The 19705-nt window shown below is 37.1% G+C and overlaps 2 protein-coding genes and 1 pseudogene across 2 annotated transcripts; all 3 read right to left on the bottom strand.

The window, feature by feature from the left end:
- Positions 1 to 2854: 2854 nt before the first annotated feature.
- Positions 2855 to 4628, bottom strand: LOC107944866 (ACD11 homolog protein). The gene is made up of 4 exons (XM_041088533.1): positions 4247 to 4628; positions 3804 to 3976; positions 3332 to 3477; positions 2855 to 3170 (listed from the first exon to the last, which is right to left on the bottom strand). The coding sequence occupies exons 1-4, from the start codon at positions 4484 to 4486 to the stop codon at positions 3064 to 3066; spliced, it is 666 nt and encodes a 221-aa protein (XP_040944467.1). The 5' UTR covers positions 4487 to 4628; the 3' UTR covers positions 2855 to 3063.
- A 708-nt stretch (positions 4629 to 5336) lies between these two features.
- Positions 5337 to 6634, bottom strand: LOC107944865 (protein NRT1/ PTR FAMILY 3.1-like; annotated as a pseudogene).
- A 1128-nt stretch (positions 6635 to 7762) lies between these two features.
- Positions 7763 to 9013, bottom strand: LOC121214549 (protein NRT1/ PTR FAMILY 3.1). Its single transcript, XM_041088318.1, has 2 exons — positions 8942 to 9013; positions 7763 to 8326 (listed from the first exon to the last, which is right to left on the bottom strand). Exons 1-2 carry the CDS (start codon positions 9011 to 9013, stop codon positions 7763 to 7765), a joined length of 636 nt encoding a protein of 211 aa, XP_040944252.1.
- Positions 9014 to 19705: the final 10692 nt, after the last annotated feature.

Raw genomic sequence — 19705 nt, 5'->3', positions numbered from 1 at the left:
ATAAGGACAAGTTTAGTGCAATGGTAATGGTGGCAATAGGAAACCATGAAATGGGAATGGAAAACCCAAAAAACCGAAGGAAAAAAGAGTAAGATAAAATGTTTTTTTGTGGCGATCCGCATATGGTCACTAAAGAAGATGAAGCAGAGCCAAAGAGTGAGACTTTAAATCTTGGATCAATGATATTTAGTTTTTCTAAGGAAAAGAGGGATCACAAGCAGAAAGGATTGATGTTTGTGAACAGTAATATTGCAGGACAAAGAAGGAGAGCTCTTGTTGATATGGGGACACCTGATATATTCATATAAGAGAAAGCCATAGATAAACTTGGTCTCTCGATTAGCAAATTGACCAAGAGGGTTAAGACGGTAAATGCCAAAGAGGTCCCAACTGTGGGAGTAGCACAATGAGTGCAGCTACAAATCGACGAATGGAAAGGCAAAAAAATATTTTGAGGTAATTCATTTAAATGATTATGGCTTTGTGCTTGGCTTGAATTTCCTTGACTGAATTAATGCCTTTTTATTCCTTTTGTCGATTGTATTTGTATCTTAGATACTCAACAACAACAATGTGTTGTGCCGATGAGTCAAGACATGAGAGGTGGAACCAAGGTATTGTCAATAATCCAGTTAGCCAAGGATGTTTCGAGTGGTGGGAATATTGACTTGGTAGATCGGACTGTTGTAAAGACCCCTTTGGAATTGCTAGAGGTACGATGAACCGATATGAAACCTATTGAGTCATTAATGGGGCTACCACCTATGAGAGAGGTAATGATACAAGTTGGGTAGTTGGAACAAGTAAATGCAACGAGCGAGGTACATTTCAAACACTTATCTAGTGTTTCTCATTATGACTTACCATTGGTTTGGTAAAGACACATGGGCCCTTTTAGAGTTTTGAAATGGGTGAACTAAGGGGCTTACAGACAATAGTTGGGGAGATACTATAACTAATTGAAGGTATGGATCCGATCTAAAAATGAAAAAGAAAAGGGAGATACTCTCTTTTTTTTTTTTGTAGCCTTTTGGCGACATGGCCGAGCGGTAAGGCGGGGGACTGCAAATCCCTTATTCCCCAGTTCAAATCCAGGTGTCGCTTGATCAACAAAAAACTCGAAATCCTAACGTCTCCTAACATCTAGGATTCATGGAAAAACTAAAGTAGTGGAAGGGAATCAGTAAATCTTGATATGGGAGCCCCCTTACTAATGGAGTGGCTACTAGAGGAGTCTTGAAATAGATTGGATAACGGGAGTGTCTAATTAACTAATGAATGGTTATAGAAGGGTTGGAAGATGCTTTGTATACAGACGGATGAAAGTATCTAAATGCTTAAGGTTAACCCAGTGTTCAATGTGGGTGTGCCGAAGCCTATTTCTGCAGATCAAGGGGATCTTGGCTGAGGTAAGTCACAATGTTGGTAAGTAAGAGCGGTGGGATCTTGCAAATGAGATGTACTACGGAGCAAGATGGTTCGAGTAAGGAGACGAAAAAAATCGAGGCAAGTATTTTGAATGGTGGAACTACTTGACAAAGAGGCTAATCAAGAATCGGTCGAGGCATCGAGAAAGTTCCGAGGCGAGCCAAACCAGTGTCATTCCGAGGATGCAACAAGTGCATTATGAGAATGGGTGGGGGAGAATGTCTCGGGCTGTGGGTAAAAGCTCGTGATGAATGCGTACAGAAAGTCCCATTGAGGTCAATTGATGAAATGGAGCTCATTCGATCCACTTAAATTGACCTGATTCATGGAACATGTAGAGAAGACCATCTACTTAAAGCATTGGTGGCCCAATAAAGCACCTAAGGGAAATGAGGATTGCCATGGTAAATATGGAAACTTCTATTAGAATGTGATATCTTAAAAGATTTTATTTTGTAATCTTAAAGGATTGTTTTTATAAGGCAACGAGGATCTGTACACATTAGAGACATGCTATGCTAGGAAGTGTTGTTGTGTTTGGGTTTCTCTATCAAGCCACGATGAATCGCTGATGAACACCCACCCACAAGAATTCCATTGGCAACTGTCATTATTCATCAATTATGGTAATTCTATTTCACTCCAGGTGCATTGTTATCTTTTGATGATTCTTGAATTTTCTTCGACGAAGCTACTACTAAATGCATCGCTTATGAGGCTCTTTGATCTTCGACACCCATTTGCCCCATCGTTGCTTCTGAACAACACGATATACTGGATGCCAAGTTCTGTTGTTTCCCTTCGTGTCGTGTTTGGTTTCCATAGTGGTAGCAAATTTTGAGGAGGTGGTGAACGCGTTCAAGTCCTCTTCCATATATAGTGGTTGCTCCATTACATGAGAATCAAACAGTTAGGATTTTTAATTCAAAATTATATTGCCCTATACTGCGCCACATAGTTACGTTAATTCGCTAAACCCCATTGTCACTTTATATAACTTCCTCGTCAACAAATAAACTAACTTTAAAACTTAGAGAAATGATGTTTCCAAATGTTTTAACCAATTCCTAAACTCTTAGCACAGAGACCTCTGCTTACACCTGAGTGCGGACCTTTACCTTTTCCACCCTTTCTAGAAAAAAAAACCTAAACTTTACGCTTTTTTCTTATAATAATATCCATAAGAAAACCTGCAGAGACAAATCTAAAAAGGCAAATAACAGTTTTTTTTTTTTTTGCAATCAACATTGCTATTGTTGCTGTTAAGTGCTTCGTGCGATCCTATCGTAATTCTTTGAACATAGCTAATTAATTAATAATATTTGGAATAGGGAGTTGTTTATCTGGAAAAAATATCTGAGTTTTCTTTTGATTTCTTATATGAGTACACACAATTAAAAATGTAAAGCAAAATGAACTTTGAAACTAATTAATAATATAGTATATGTCATAGACTGTTGTTCTGTTGCTGCACAAAATCTAAGATGCAAAATAGCAACTAGCTAGAACAAAATAACATATTGTAGAAAAAATTTATGTATATATATTAATTATAATAAAGTAGTATATGTTACTGGTTGAATAAAATATCCATGGATATCCTTCTCTGACACTCTGCCCAGTTGATAATATTAGTCACCAGTCCAAGGCGATCTTCCTAGAACTATAAAGCTTATCAATGTATGCTATTACTGGGCGCGATGCTTCGATATACCTTCTCATTTTCTTCTCTGCTGTATGATCTGCACACACACACACACACACACACACACACACATATATAGATTAAAAAGTATAAGGAAAAGAAGAGAATACATGACGATGATCAAAGTTATTTTGCGAAAGATATTAAGCATCCATTCCATATGCTATGTTGCTCTCTCCTCAACATATAGGAACTCACCTGTTTCATTGAGCTTCTGTAAAAGTTCTTCCCTTGTTGGAAGAGTATACATTCCAGCAGAAACCGCAGTCCTGACGGCCCATGTGTGGTATGGTGCACACACTTGAGAATAAGCTGTTGAAGCTGCATCCTTCAAATAGTAATCACTACAATTTGAAACCAAATAAATAATAATAAGGAAGTTGAAGCATGAAATGGTGACATGAAAAAGGAGAGTTACATTCCATATGTGCATTGTAGTGTGTATTTTATCAAGGAAACAGAGAGGAAAACAAAATTTTCAGCTAATCCCATGTTGATTATGGTCTAAAGCCTCTGCCTTTAGTCTCCTAATCTCGGTTTCAGGTGTCATTTTTAGAATTTTGCCATAGTAAAAAAGGGTCACAGGCATATCAAACGTTACACAACTTGTAAATACTACAAATTTCTCTTGAAATCAAGAGAAAAAAAACGATGGAAGGGCGAGACATACTCGGTTGACATAAATTCTTCAAATAAAGCCCGGATGAGGTCAAGACCCTGTCTAACTCGCCGCAGATTACGTGAATGGCTTCCTGGTTTTTTCACCGTGTCATTAGCAACATCACGATCAAGTACATTTTCTAAAGTGGTATACGTCTTGGATGCTTCCACAAGATCATGTACCTTATCAAAGCATTAATCATTTCATTACATCACGGCATTGAGAATTTGTATAAAAACAAATGCAAACCACAAGAAAATAGACCTTGATGAAATGCTGTATTGTATATGGATGTTAACAACATCAGAAAATCTGTCTATACGCTATCTACAATATTTAAGTTTACATTGATTGATTGGCATCAATTATACATATAATAAGGTTTCTCAATGCAAATCCTGACAGCCTAAAGAAACATGATTCCAGTTTCTAGCAATGTAAAGGCAATGAACCTTGGCGACGTACTCCATCTCGGCGAATTTGAAGGCGAGGCCGAGGCAGCTAAAAAGAACAGAAACCAGAGAACATGCTTCACAGAAATTATCCAACCGAAGTTTTTGATCCTTAGTCTGAGATCCCAAGAATCCCGACAGCTCCTCAAACGCCTTCGCTATATCCGACAGAGGCGTTTTAGTTGTCATGGACATCTTGGTTTGAGAATGATTAAAACCATTATCTGCACCTTCATCCATGGCTTATATCATAACTATCTTTAATTTTTGTTCTTTAGGATTCCCAATTCGCTTTGAAACCGTCCAACATTTTGAATTTTCATCAAGAAAAGGTAAATTGGACTAGTGTTTTACGTGTCTCGGATTCATTTATTTTCTTTCTCTTGTCTAAACATGACAAGTGTTGTGGGGGATATTTAGAGGTCACACTACAAACACGGTCCGCCACTTGGTTTTCGACTTTTGTGGGAAAAGGAAAATTCCAACACATTTGTGGTCCTTTTGCTTCCTTGTCGTTACTCGTTGCTTTCTTAATCGTCTGTTTGATGGGGATGGATGGGTCACAATAAAATTCGGTCCAAATGCAGCTGGTAACTCCCTTGAGCAATTATCGTCATTGGATATGTTGAAAACTTAACAGATCACGTCCCTTGTACCATCGATTTTCATAATTAATACAAACTAAATTTGAATTTTAAAGAGCAAGGAAATATAAGACTTGAACCTGGAATGAGTATATTCTTGTTTGTCTTGCTTTTGCTTGGTTGCTTGTCTATCGATATATTAAAGGATCTGATTGACTAACAAGTGTTGAGCTCCCAAGATAAAAGAAGAAGAAGAAGTGATTGGACTTGGTAAACCATAATTAAAAACAGAAAAAGAGATAGTTTACTAAAATTTCAACCTTTATTTTTATTTTTATTTTGATACGGTCATTGCTACGACTAGAACCTGGGAATGCATGGTGGAACTAAGAATGCAAGATGAATGAAACAAGCAGTTTCTTGAGCTTGAAGGCTCGATACTTGCTGTACAAACAAAAACGGAATCGGGCTTGAAGAACAAGAGAAAGCAAAGAACTAAGAGAGAATTTGATGAAGAATTCTGATAATTTCATTGACTGATGAATGAAGGTACAAAGCCATTACATATATCAATCCATAAGCTGGTCAAAAATTAGCAAATGTCACCTAAACATTTACCTAACACCACTAAACTACATTGAAACTTGTTAAACATAACTCGTACATTTTGCAAAGCTGATTTATCAGCTCAAACTTCACCTAATTACATCAAACATTTTACCAACTTAGTTCAAGACAAACTAAATTACAAAATACTGATTGAAGTAACAAAACAAAACAGTAGCAGAAGCTTCAACTGCAACTTCATGGCACCGGCTGCTTGCTCTGCTTCTTCATGCTGCATGTGCTGCATGGAAGCCAACTTCAACAATGCAAAATAATCAAACCTTGCATGCAGCTTCTTTAGATTCAGCGTCTTTGGTAGGGGTTTGAATGGGCTTATAAGTATAGAGTTTGGCACAACAGATATAATAAAGAAGATTAACCACTTGCAAGCCGGTGATCAACCAGTAAAATAACTCCAATTTCCCCTTGTTTAAATTGTTATCTGGGAGCCAATTTGATCCGTCAGGTTTAGCACTATATTTGTGCACTAAAGAGACCAGCAACGTACTCACATAATTCCCAACTGAAATTGCAGTCCAGAACAAAGCAGTAGCACTGATCCTCATGCTTTCTGGTGACTGATCATAAAAGAACTCCAAGTTTCCAATTGACATGAAAGCCTCAGCTATTCCATGTAGACCGTACGGAGGCACGAGCCAAAGACTGACATGGGGATGATAGAATGAGGCTTGTCCTCAAGCCCATGTGCCACAGCTGCTTGTTTACGCTTCACTTCTATGAACCCTGCTACGAGAGTGGCTAATACTGAGATCAAAAGCCCGATTCCCATCCGGCGCAAGAAGGTGATGCCGCGGTCCACCCCTGTGAACCTTCGGGCAATGCGGATTAAAAAGCGGTCGTACAAGGCTATGGTGGAGAGCATGGCGAGCATGGTGAAGACAGACATGGAACCAGCAGGGATTTGGAAGGAGTTGGTGAGGTGCCTGTCCATGGTTTTGGCTTGTTGGAGGGAGAATGTGCCTTGCTGAGCATAGGCTGTGATGAGGAGGATTCCTGATGCCCATATTGGTCCCATTCGGATCAAAGATTTCAATTCCTCCACTCGATGAACACTGTTTAGTCTCCATAGATTTGGAGCTTTTACATTATCTTCTTCAGTCACAATGGCTGTCTTGTCAAGAAGTCTGCAACGCACCACTGACCATATACATTGAGTTTTCAAAATTTTATTCCAGTGTCACAGGGCTGATAATTTATTTATGGTTGTGGGCAACCCATTAGGCTACCAGAGCGAGTTGCAGGTTAACTAATAATGAGTAAAATAAAATAAATGTGCTGGCATCCTGTTCTATGGTGGGGTTTGATAGTTTCCGATTCGATACAGGCATTAAAAACTTTACGTGTATGGTGTTTGTTTGGCGATAAGAACTGAGGTATTGGAAGTGGCGCCCCCTACTCCCAGTTATTACTAGCCTTCTCTTTTGCATAATTACCCACAACCACAGCCACAGTAGATGTATGAGGGTAAAATAATTTAAAACATTTAGATAATACTTTTTCTTATAATGATATAAAAATAATTTATAAAAAGTTGGTAGCAATCAGATCTTTCAAGGTGGTTTCCACTGTCTTCAACATTTCATTTATCTCACTCTTTTATATTTTTCCTATTATTGTCCCAAATATGGATGGACATGTATTCACTTTTCTAAATGGTTCCAAAATCCCTTTTTAAGAAAATTTCCCTCTCCCCCCCCCCCCACACATTTACAAAAAAAAAAATCCAAAGTTTTATATCCCAACTTTATGAAATTTTAAAAAAAATTAGTTACTCTAATTTACATAAACTTCAAATATTGATTTTTATTAATATGTAACACATAAATCGTAATGTTCATATATAAATGATTGAATTGTTAGTTTTTAAATTGATAATTTAAAATTTAATTTTTTATAAAATATTAGAATTAAATTTTGATAAATTAAAGTTTTCATATCCGATGAAGTGATGAATAATGTATATGTAATAGTTTATTGAAAAGGGTTTTTGGAATGGTTCAGAAAGTGAACATGTAAATCCAACTCGCTACGAAAGTTACATATAAAAAATATCAAAAGAGAATTTGAAAGAGTAAAATATATTTTCACGTCAGTTCTGCATGTGCTTAAATAGGATATCTCTACAAAACAAACAAACCAACTTTATAACAACTTGCTTTGATGCCACGACTAAGTTATGGTACCACTGTCGGTTTCTGGACAAGTTCGTGTATTTGTGATTGGATCAATTGATGCTAATATATAATGTCTGATAGTTAGAGATGAATGAATTGAATATAACAGAGATTAGATATTAAGAGGAAGCTTATGCCATTTGTTTACTGTGGACAAGCCTTCCGTCGATAAAAATTGATGCGTCAAGCTCTTCATTCTGGTACAACAAGTTTGGATCAGAAACCATAATCAAATACCTCTTCCTGAAAGCTCCCACAGAGACTTGTAGCAACCGGGTAAATGGACTCCCCACCGGATCCATGTGTCTGTAAAGTGGGTATCCGAGGACGAATGCAATGATGGAGAGAAACATAGAAATGGTGGGTATTCCAAGGCCCCATCCCCACCCGATGTTATCTTGAATGTAAACAATCACTGTGACAACCGCTAGGATGGATGCCCCCATCACAAAATAGTACCAGTTGAAGTATTTCCATGTCTTGGTTGATTGCTTTAGATCTATTTCATCAAACTGGTTTGCCCCAAATGCAGCAACGCACGGCCGTATCCCGCCCGATCCCAAGGCTCCCAGTAAGAGAGACCCGTAAAGGATTGCCAGTTGTCCTAAAGTAGCTTGTTGGCACAGTTGCTCACCTATACACGGTGGTGGTCTAAGTTGTGGAAGGATTGTTGATAGCGTTAAAGATGTCATCGCCTGATTCAATCAATAAAATTAGTAGTTAACACGAAAGATAATATTGTTAATAATTGTTGGTGTTTAAGTGCAACAGCAAGCTGGTTTGCACTTGCTTGGATAGCAAGTGTCGAGCCTTGCAGAAGAAACAACCGAAGAGGAAAGAAAATTTTGCAAGTGGAAAGAGAGAATTTGAATGAAAAAGAACTGAATTTTCATTAACATTAACAAGAGGCATGATGCCAATACATATAAGAGTTAACAAATACAAAATAAACAAGTTTTCACCTAATCAATCTACCTAAGCCCACTTATATGCATTGAAACTTACAAGATTAGCTTGCACATATTGCATTGCTAATTTTTCAATCAATCAACATCAAAATTACACCAACACATTCACCTAATTAGTTCAACATGAACTAGATTAGAAAATAATTAAAAACAACTAAATGCAGCAAGTAGTTCGGCAACTTCAAGCTCTAGCTGCTGCACACCATGGCTCGATTGCCTGTTGCCCTTTTCTCCTGCATGGCCACCTTTGCATGGGAACTAATCTCAACACTCCTCCTTAGTTTCCATGCTAATGACACCTAATTCCCTTCTTAATTTAGCAAATTTGGACACATTAAGTGCCTTTGTAAAGATATCAGCAATTTGCTCTTCTGAATTGCAATGAACCAGCTCGATTTCACGAGCTTGCTCCATTTCTCTTACAACATGTAACTTGATATTAAAATGCTTTGTTTTGCCATGGAAGATAGGATTCTTTGCAATTGCAACAGCAAATTTGTTGTCATAGTAGATCTATATTGCTCATTCTTGATTTTGGTTTAAATCAGCCAAGATTTTTCTAAGCCATATGGCTTGATTCATAGCAGATGTAGCAGCAACATATTCAATTTCTGCTGTTGATTGTGCTACTAGAATCTGCTTCTTAGAGCTCCAGCAAAACATGCCTAAGCCAAGGCTAAATGCATATCCAGATGTGCTCCTCATATCATCACATGATCCAGCTCAGTCACTATCAACATAGCCTGTCAGCTTCATGTTTTCAGCCCTTTTGAACAACACACCATGATCAATGGTGCCTTTGATGTACCTCAGCACTCTTTTAGCTGCTTGAAAGTGCTGATCATTGCAGCAATTCATGAATCTAGATAGCATACTAACAACAAACATAATGTTAGGCCTTGTTGCTGTCAAATACAGCAGACTACCAATGAGACTCTTGTACATTGTCTCACAAACTGGTTCACCACTGTCCTACCTCGATAGCTTCATACCAACAGCCATTGGTGTGCTTGTTGGCTTACAGTTCTTCATGGAGAACTTGTTTAAGACCTTCATAGCAAAGGAAATCTGGCTAAGAAAGATTTCATTTGCAGTTTGTTTCACTTCCATTCCTAGGAAGTTGTTCATTCTGCCTAGATCAGACATCTCAAACATTTTCATCATTTTCCTCTTGAAGTCATGCAGCATGTTCTTGTCTCCTCCAGTTACTATTAGATCATCAACATAAAGTGACAAGATAAGCTGAGTTTCAGCTTGATTTTTCTTCACATACAATGTTGGTTCACTGGTACTTCTCTCGAATTCCAAACTGATCAGATAGGAGTCAATTCGAGCATACTAGGCTTGAGGGGTCTGCTTCAGGCCATACAAGGCCTTCTTCAGCTTGTACACCATGTGTTCTTTATCAGTGACTACAAACCCTTGAGGCTGCTCGATGTAGATCTCTTCTTCTAGGAAACCATTGAGAAATGCAGACTTCACATCGAGCTGATGAATGGTCCGCTGATTTTGAGCAGCCAAGGCAACTATCATTCTGACTGTGTCAAGCCTGGCTACTGGTGCAAAAGTCTCTAGGTAGTCCAGGCCATACCTCTGGCTGAAGCCTTTGACAACAAGCCTGGCTTTTAGCTTGTCTAGGCTGCCATCAGCATTTTGTTTTGCTCGATAGACCCAGTTCACTCCAATGGTCTTCTTTTTAGCAGGCTTATCAACTAATTCCTATGTCTGATTCTTCTGAATCATGTTGATTTCATCAACCATAGCCTATTTCCAGCCTTCATCTACCTCAGCCTCTTCAAAACTGATAGGTTCTGCTATAGCAACTTGTGCTCTTTCATAGATTTCATCTAGGGACCTTGTGCCTCTCACAGGCACATCATCAATGTCCATTTCAGGACTAAGCTGCTCGAGTTCAGCTCAATTAGGCACCAGGTCTTCTGAAATAGCTTCTGGTTCATTCTTCTCTCAATTCCAGCAAGCCTTTTCATCAAAGATAACATCTCTGCTTACCTGGACTTTACTTGTCAAGGGATCCAGAACCCTGTAGCCCTTCTTGACTGAGCTATAGCCCACTAGGATACCTGGTTGAGCCCTTTTTGTAAGCTTGTCCCTCTTTACTGCTGGTATTTGTGCATAACACAGACAACCAAACACTTTTAAATGTGCCAAGGAAGGCTTGAATCCAAACCAAGCCTCGAAAGGTGTCTTGAGAGCAAGGGCCTTGGTTGGAAGTCTATTCTGAAGGTAAATAGCAGTGTTTACTACCTCAGCCCACATGGTTTTGGGCAATTTCTTCTCAAACAGTAGGCACTTGGCCATATCCAGCAGGCTTCTGTTCTTCCTTTCGGTTACCCCATTCTGCTGAGGTGTGTACACATTTGTTAGCTGGTGTTTGATGCCAACATCACTACAAATGGTTTTAAGCTTCACAAACACTTGAGCTACCTCAGACTTATGTTTCAAGAAGAAAATCCAGCAAAACCTTGTAAAATCATCAATGAAGAGGATGAAATACCTATTTTTGCTAAGTGATTCAGTCCTCATAGGTCCACATACATCAGAGTGCACTAGCTGCAGTTTTTCAGTGGCTCTCCATGCTGAGTTTGTAGGAAATGGAAATCTTGCCTGTTTTCCCATCTGGCAAACTTCACACACATCATCATGCTCCACTGAGTTGGTGAAGTTCTCAGCCAAGCCCTCTCTGGCCATTCGAACCATCGACCTGAAGTTGGCATGTCCAAGCCTTTGATGCCAAAGTTTGGAATCATCTGTACAGGCTGTGTATGCTGACTTTGAGTCATTTGGCCAATGGACCTCAAAGCATTTGTCAGTCATTGTGACTGTCATATGGCTTGATCCACTTGGATCAGCAATCTGGTACTGTTTGTCCTTGAACACAACTGAATAGCCTTTCTCGAGTAATTGAGCTATGCTGATAAGGTTTCTGTCAATCTCAGGCACCAATAGCACATTCGAGATGACTTTGTTACCTGTAGGAGTGCATATTAGCACATCTTCTTTTCCTTCAGCCTTTATAAACTGACCATTTCTAACCTTGACCTTGGTTTTGCAGCTTCTGTCCAAGGTTTTGAACAAAGATGCATCTGGTGACATGTGGTTAGTGCAGCCACTGTCCAATAGCCAGCCTTTCAAGCATTTCTTCTCAACAGCTAAGCAAGACACAGCAAAGACCTACTTCTCTTGGTCACTACTCTCTTCAGCCACTCGAGCTTTAGCCTTTGGTTGTTGAAATTGGCTTTGCCTTGGTTTGGTTTTGCTTTTACAAACCTTTTCAACATGGCCCTTCTTTTTGCAATACTAGCATATAGCATCTGGTCTGAACCAGCATTTGTCTTCTGGATGACCTAGCCTCTTGCAATATCTGCAGGGCTAGTCACTGCTTCTTGCAGCATCAGGCTTAGGCCTGTTTTCCAGGGCTTTTTGCCTTTATGAGCATTGGTGCTCGAGGCTTCTCTGGCTCTGGCTTGAAATGCACCTTCCTGGTGGTCTTCAGCCCTACTAGCTGTTCTTTGTTCCTGAGCATAAAAGGTATTAATCAGCTCAGTCAAAGAGATGCTAGCAAGATCTCTTGAATCCTCTAAGGAGGATATCTTTGCCTCATATCTCTCAGGAAAAGTGGAGAGGACTTTCTCCACGATTCTTGCCTTATCAAAGTGCTCACCAAGGAGTCTTATGCTGTCAACCACTGCCATGATTCTATCTGCATACTACTTCACTGTTTTTTCTTCCCTCATATTTAGATTCTCAAAATCTCTCCTCAAATTTAATAGTTGCTATTTCCTTATCCTCTCTGTGCCTTGAAACTCCTCCTTAAGCTTATCCCAGGCCTGTTTTGGAGTCTCACAGGCCATAATTCTGGTGAAGATGACATCTGACACACAGTTCTGGATGCAGGACATGGCTTTGTGCCTTTTGGTCCTCTCATCAGTATGTTGTCTGATCTGAGCTATTGTAGGATTGGCCCTCAGTGATGCTGGCTCAGCATCTGTGTTGACAACTTCCCACAGATCAAAGGCCTGCAGGTAAGTCTTCATCTTTACCAGTCATATGTGGAAGCCTTCTCCATTGAAGACTGGTGGGGCTGCTGGTGAAAATCCTGAAGAAGCCATTCTGGTTTCTTGGTTTGATATAACAGGTCCACTAAGACAAAGGCTCTAGATACCAATTGTTGGTGTTTAAGTGCAGTAGCAAGCTGGTTTGCACTTGCTTGGACAGCAAGTGTCGAGCCTTGTAGAAGAAACAACCGAAGAGGAAAGAAAATTTTGCAAGTGGAAACAGAAAAGAGAGAATTTGAATGAAAAAGAACTGAATTTTCATTAACATTAACAAGAGGCATGATGCCAATACATATAAGAGTTAACAAATACAAAATAAACAAGTTTTCACCTAATCAATCTACCTAAGCCCACTTATATGCATTGAAACTTACAAGATTAGCTTGCACATATTGCATTGTTGATTTTTCAATCAATCAACAACAAAATTACACCAAAACATTCACCTACTTAGTTCAACATGAACTAGATTAGAAAATAATTAAAAGACAACTAAATGCAGCAAGTAGTTCGGCAACTTCAAGCTCTAGCTGCTGCACACCATGGCTCGATTGCCTGCTGCCCTTTTCTCCTGTATGGCCACCTTTGCATGGAAACTAATCTCAAAAATAATTAACAACAAGACGATGAATCTATGGGAGAAAGCTCAGCTTAGTACTATTTGATATATGATGGAGGCAACAGTTAAGAGTCCAGAAACGACCAGCGTATGCATCAACGACGAAAGCCCCAAGCAATGGTGTCAAGCTTGCAGTTCCACCAAAGTTTGTGAGAGTGTTGGCTGCTTTGGTTAAAGGCATATGAAGCTGCGTTGTTAAATAGCTAATCATATTAGCATAAAATCCTACCACGACGAACTTCTCACACACCTCATTTACTGCATCATATTAAAAAAGAAACCAAATTACCAAATTATTATAAATATAAAATGCAAAACTAACGAAATTAAGCTTACAGAAAATGAAGGGCATGGTGATCATTCCTCCCTTAGGCCTTTTAACATTTTATTCTCCTCCATTTTCTCCATCTAGCTTGCTGCAATGAAATGGTGTTGCCCCCAAGCCTATTTATAATAGGCTGGGTTGAAAACTTTATTTTATCTCTTATAAATCAGTGCAGACGGTAACTTTTTTACTGCAAAATATCCACGGCCACAAAATTGATAGCAATTAAATGAAGAGCTGGACCTGTTGCATCGTCACACATGAGATGAGAATGAACTTTGCACAAATTATAAACATAAAATTGACATATTAGTTGAGGGGAAAGGAGGTCTAACAAGTTTTGTTATTTTCAGCTTTTTAATTTGTTGGATTGATAAAAGTTGTTGGTTGTGTGTAGGTTAAAGAAAGAGTTTTAAATATAATCTTACTCCTTTGTGAGTAGTTGGGTTAAAGGTCTAATACATGTCTTAATTTGTGTTAAAATGTATTTTTAATGTTTTTTGAATTAAATTTTTGTATTATTTTTTAAAAAAAATAAAGAAAAATTTAGGCAACAGAAAATATATTTTTTGAACTATTTTTAGAAAATTGTATATGCCAAATTTACCTTTTTACCCTTGCAGTTTTACTACTTTTCCCTTCAGCTAAAGTATAAATAGAAAGCTATCTTTCTCATATTTCACACAACAAAAAACATAGCTTCTATCATTCTTCTCGTCTTACTCATTCTTCTTTCTTTAAAAGTTTTGTTATTTTACAAAAATTTACATTAGAGGAAGTTCTATCTAGGAATTTGGGGTTTAAGCAGGATCATTTGTGACTCCTCCAAACTTTCCTAGCAATTGATCCTAGTTTAGTTTTTTCGGCCAAATTTTTTGACCACCTTTAAACTTATGTTGACCTTATTTCTTGTAAATTTTAAAAAAGAGTAATACCAATTGAGTTCCATCTTTCTCATTCGATTGTACGAATTTGGAATCACTATGTTAACCTTATAGGGGGACGCCCATTTTCAATTATACCGATCAAGGCAAAATTGCTTCTAAGGTAGTGGTTCTCCATGACACAATATTTATTTATTTTCCTTTATTATTTGTACTTGTTAATGCTAACGTTTTTGTTTTGAGTAGTAATTATTCAACAATTTAGAAACGATTCTTACTATTGTAGAAACAATGTCTGTCATTGTTAACAAATACACCTTTAGTCTATCAAACACAAACCGCTAGTGAACCTAATTGAAGATCTAGATGAGATGATCGCCGCTGTGGTCTTCGAGATCAACCTAGTCGAAAATGACACTGAGTGGATAGTTGACATAGGTGCTTCTAAACATGCGCCAAAAGAGTGATGTTCATTGAATTTGAGAATGTAGCCGAAGGTGAACAAGTCTACACGGGTACTTCGAGCGGTTCAGAAGTACTGGGTAAAGGAAAATTTTTTACTTAAGCTTACTTCTGGAAAAATACTTGCTTTAAATAATGTTTTGTATGTTCTTACTATACATTGAAACTTGATTAGTGGTGGACTTCTAAACAAGGCAGGCATTAAACTAGTCTCTAAATCTGACAAACTTGTACTTTTCCATAATGGAAACTATGTGGGAAAAAGGTTACCTGAGTGGAGGGTTGTTTGTTATCGAGATTGCATCTAATGCTTCTACTTCTGCTTAAAATGTTGAGTCTCTCGATATGTGGCATGCTCAATTAGGACATGTGAACTTTCACTCCCTTAAAATGCTTATAAATGTAACATCTTTTAACAGGTTCAGTCGTCGAACCCGAGTAATAAAATGTTACAGAAAATTACAAACCATTTACATACAAATTATAAATCAAAATCTCTATTAATTATCATACAATTCACAAACAATCAAATTAACATGCGTTTCAATCATTTTGGATTCATATTGAGCTTATGGAAACTTAAAATCAATTGAGTAACAAATAGGGATCAATTTGGAACTTAAACAAAAAGTTGGGAAAAACTAAAACAGAGATCACACGACCGTGTCCCCTAGCCGTGTGCAAGAGATAAGCCCATGTGAGATAGGTCACCTAGCCGTGTCACCAGGCCATGTAACAAACTATGGCCGTGTGTACCAAAATCGGCTAGTAACTTACAAACAACATGGTCATGCCATATGCTAATGTATGACAAACGACCATGTGCTAGGCCGTGTCTCAAGACGTGTGTACCTGGAAATACCTTTCAATGCAAGCTTAAAAACCCTACTTCATTTCTGTCACAAGCAACTAAACATACCGTGCTTCAACCAATTCAAAAAACAATTTTTCTTTTCAAAAACAACATTTAAAACAATCAACCTAAATGCCTAACCAGTATGCCTTAAATTAGCACCTCAAGTAGTAATTCAAACCTAGCCAAATGACCAAATTCAAGCATACCAATATAGGCACCTTAACAAGTTTAACTATTTTAGGAATAACTAAAAGAGTAGATATATACCAAATCATTAAATTTTAATGACACATTCACTATCACCTACTCAAATCTAAAATAACCATTCAAGCAATCTCATGTTTAAAACATCAAGCATAAAAAAACAACTCCAAGGCATGACCTAAACATGTCATCCATCATCTCATATCCAAGGACCAACCAAACACATCATATAGTATGGTATTTTCTTAACCATTAGAACATTAGGCATATAACCCAAGCAACCTATCAATACACCAACAACATAACTATTACCATCACATAAATATACATACACTTATATACATAACATCCAAAATACCAACAAGATACAAAATGATTATAATAACGAAAAAAAACTTCCTAGGTACATGCCAAGACCCAAAATGATCAAATAACCAACACTTGAGTCTAGGATTGCCACTGGATGTTGAGTCGATGATCGAATCGCTAAGGACTTAACCTGCATACGGGAAAATAAAACCGTACGCTAAGCATAACTCATTGTTATTTTTATAATCCGAACAATAATGTATAACATAAATCATAAAGGTGCATAAGTTAGAATAGAATGTTATGCAGTTTAACAAGTCCAATATACCATTTCACATATTCATAGATTTAAGACTAGCTCATTTCACCAATATTAATACATGATTATCACATTTCACAAGTTATTTAATAGCACAACTCATATTATGACACATTTCATCTCAATTTCCAATTTCATGTTTTCATTGAACATGATATATTAAAGTTCCCAAATCATGCTACAAGTTCATTTTTCTTTTTCCATTTTAATTCCATCTCTCATTCTTTTTGCTATATAACTCATTTTATCAATTATTTCCCTATTAACACGACTCAGACTTGGACGGATACACAAGTCCAACCAACACACCAGTTTGGCACCCATTGCCTCATCAGATAAATCCAAAGTAAATAATTGCTCCCAGCTCTATTAATAAGTTTGACACACAGTTTCTCATTGATTAAACCAAAGCAAATTGGCGCCTAGTGCGTCATTGACTCGTAGTCGAAGAATCCCTAAACTCTTCCTATCCTTTAGCATGCCAACTATATCCGACTTTTGGCCGAACAATTAATAGGGTTTTTATTTCATATTTCAATACCAGCCAATGTCTCAATCCACATTCATTTTCAATATGTAAACATTTATTCAACATATATATAACAGCCACAATTATTCCAACACATACTAAGTTCTCACATTTATAAAAACACACACATTTCTCAATTATACAAAATTTAATCCTCATAATCATTAATCGATTCATATCATCTCAAATGAATAAGAAATCTCACCTCATATTCTTACCATGAACAAATAAATAAATATGCAACAATTTATAAGCTAGTTCAGATTATAGAAAAACAAACCCTAAACTCCGAGTTATCCGTCGACAACTTTATCTTTTCCTTTCTTTTTCGAGGAATCGCGGTCGATGTTAGCTACGGATTAAAAACAACACATAAAATTTCACCAATTTCCAATCAATTTCACATTAATTTAAAATTTTTATATTTTATTCAATTTAGTCCCTAAAATCGGAACTAACATAACTTTCACATTTAGCCATTTACTTTTATGTTGAATTCACTAGAGTCCCTATACGACTTCCTATTTCTCAGTTATTGTAACATCTCAAATTTTAGCTTAATAGGAATGCAAAATTATTTCAAGAATGAGGAAATAACCTAGTGGATAAAAGAAACATGAGAAAGCATGAAGATTAGATTAAGGTCCAAAGTTTGATTCCTTTCCCTTACAAAATAATTTAATTTTACAAAAATCCCTCTTTTTCCTTTATGTGTGTCGTCTATACCTAGTAAAACTTATGTATAAATACCACTTTTAATTAATTTGATCAGCCCTTAATTAACTTTCTCCATCCTTGCCACCCTCCCTCTTCCTCTTTTCTCTTCTCTTCAATTTTTATTTCTTTTCCCTTTGTTGTTGCTACCCAAACCACCAAGAACCACCATTTTTTTTCTTTCTTTTGCAACGGTTTCTTAAACCATTATCCTCTCCTTATTTCTGGAATTTTTCTTTATTTTTTCCTTCCATAAACCTGAAATCTTTATCCTCCAAGAATGATCTCCATTGTTGCCCAAGAAACTCCATTGTCGCCCCTTCTTTTTAGCTAGTGTAAGTGGTTATTTTCTTTAGTTTTCTTGATGAATCTTTCAACAGAATACTCAAATTTTCATGTCTGGAATTGGGGTGATTTTTAATGATTTTATTGGTATTTTTCCACCCTTCAAAAGTGATTTCAATTAGCTTTGTAAATCAACCCTGATTTGCCACCGTTGGTGGTGTTGCGCCGCGCCTAGAGGCATGAAAGGGGGCTGCTATTTTCTTTAATTTTCCCACCTATTTCCAAAAAAATCTTGGTATCAAAAACCCTTTCTAATAAACCTTTATTCATGTTTGATTTAGGAAAATTCAATCTTGATCATTTGGCGACCCATATCTGATAATTTAAGAAATGTAAGTGTGGTTGATTATAGGCTAATGCGTTGTTTTGACTTAATTGTTGGGGAAATTGATAATTTATTGGATTAAAGAATTTTATGATTGTATAGCTACTGATTTTTAAGTATTTAATGGTGTTAAGTGCCTACTTAAATGCCCCAAACCAACAATGAAGCCGTTAGACGTTCGCCCGTATGTTTCGTATCAAATCAATGTTAGAAACCTAGCTAATTTAGAAATGAAAAATTGTTATGGTCATGCTATTTGGATTGAACCCATAAGAGTTTATTTTAGGGTTTTTTATGTGATATATTAATTTTAGAAAATATTTATTTTTAATTTAGGCCCGATTTAAGGTCTTAAGGAGAAACCACGAGTTTTGCCAGTTTGTTGGTTGTGCTTGGCTAAATGGCTAAGTAAATATTTTGTGAGTGGCCGAATCAGGTACATTTCGAGCCCTAACTATGTGGAATGTTCGCAAAGTTGTGTGATTATCTAAATGATTTTATGATTGGTATTGTTATGAGTGGCTAGTTAATCTGACACTTGTTGGTTGTAAGTATGAAGTGTTTTAGAATGAGAATAAAGCTTGGATGCATGAAATATTTGTATGGATGAATTACTATGAAATGTATGAAATTTTGCTATACATGTATTGAGAAAAATGTTGTAAGTTTATGTGAATTATGGCATGTTGAATGACACCTTATTAATGGTGAATTGAATGATTGATAAGTGATCCTATTGAATAAAAGTAAACAATAGTATGAGGGCATGTTGAACATGCTATTGAAATGAGAAAGTAATGGATTCATGACTTTGAATGAGTTTTGTATGACATCTTGTATGTGCATTGGGGTGGGTTTTTGTGAATGACAAAGAAGTTCCATGGAGTAATGGCGGCTTATTAAGTCTGCATTTATATGTATTCAGTGAACTACACTGGGAGTACTATGGAGACTGGTGATTTTATCACATTTTATGTTAAATGGCAAAATATTTGCACTATGTTTTTGTGGTAGTTTAACCACAACGAGCTTTGCTCGCAATGTTCGGAGTTTGGCAGATGAGTTTTGGGGAAAATCATGGGTGTAGCTAATGGTTGGGGTAGGAATTCATTTATTCATTATGAAACGTTCATGACTCA

This window comes from Gossypium hirsutum, chromosome D02 (assembly GCF_007990345.1).
Source record: "Gossypium hirsutum isolate 1008001.06 chromosome D02, Gossypium_hirsutum_v2.1, whole genome shotgun sequence".
NCBI lineage: Eukaryota > Viridiplantae > Streptophyta > Magnoliopsida > Malvales > Malvaceae > Gossypium > Gossypium hirsutum.
The sequence above is the reverse complement of the archived record's forward strand: the minus strand, read 5'-3'. Positions and strand labels throughout refer to the sequence as shown.

Excerpts from the sequence above, each read along its gene's own strand:
- LOC107944866 (XM_041088533.1), bottom strand. The coding sequence starts at position 4,486 with ATGGATGAAGGTGCAGATAATGGTTTTAATCATTCTCAAACCAAGATG. Across the intron at positions 3,977-4,246 it reads AGATGGAGTACGTCGCCAAG|GTACATGATCTTGTGGAAGC; the intron begins GTTCATTGCCTT and ends TGCTTTGATAAG. Across the intron at positions 3,171-3,331 it reads ACAGAAGCTCAATGAAACAG|ATCATACAGCAGAGAAGAAA; the intron begins GTGAGTTCCTAT and ends GTGTGTGTGCAG.
- LOC121214549 (XM_041088318.1), bottom strand. The coding sequence starts at position 9,013 with ATGGAGCAAGCTCGTGAAATCGAGCTGGTTCATTGCAATTCAGAAGAG. Across the intron at positions 8,327-8,941 it reads TTGCTGATATCTTTACAAAG|GCGATGACATCTTTAACGCT; the intron begins GCACTTAATGTG and ends TGATTGAATCAG.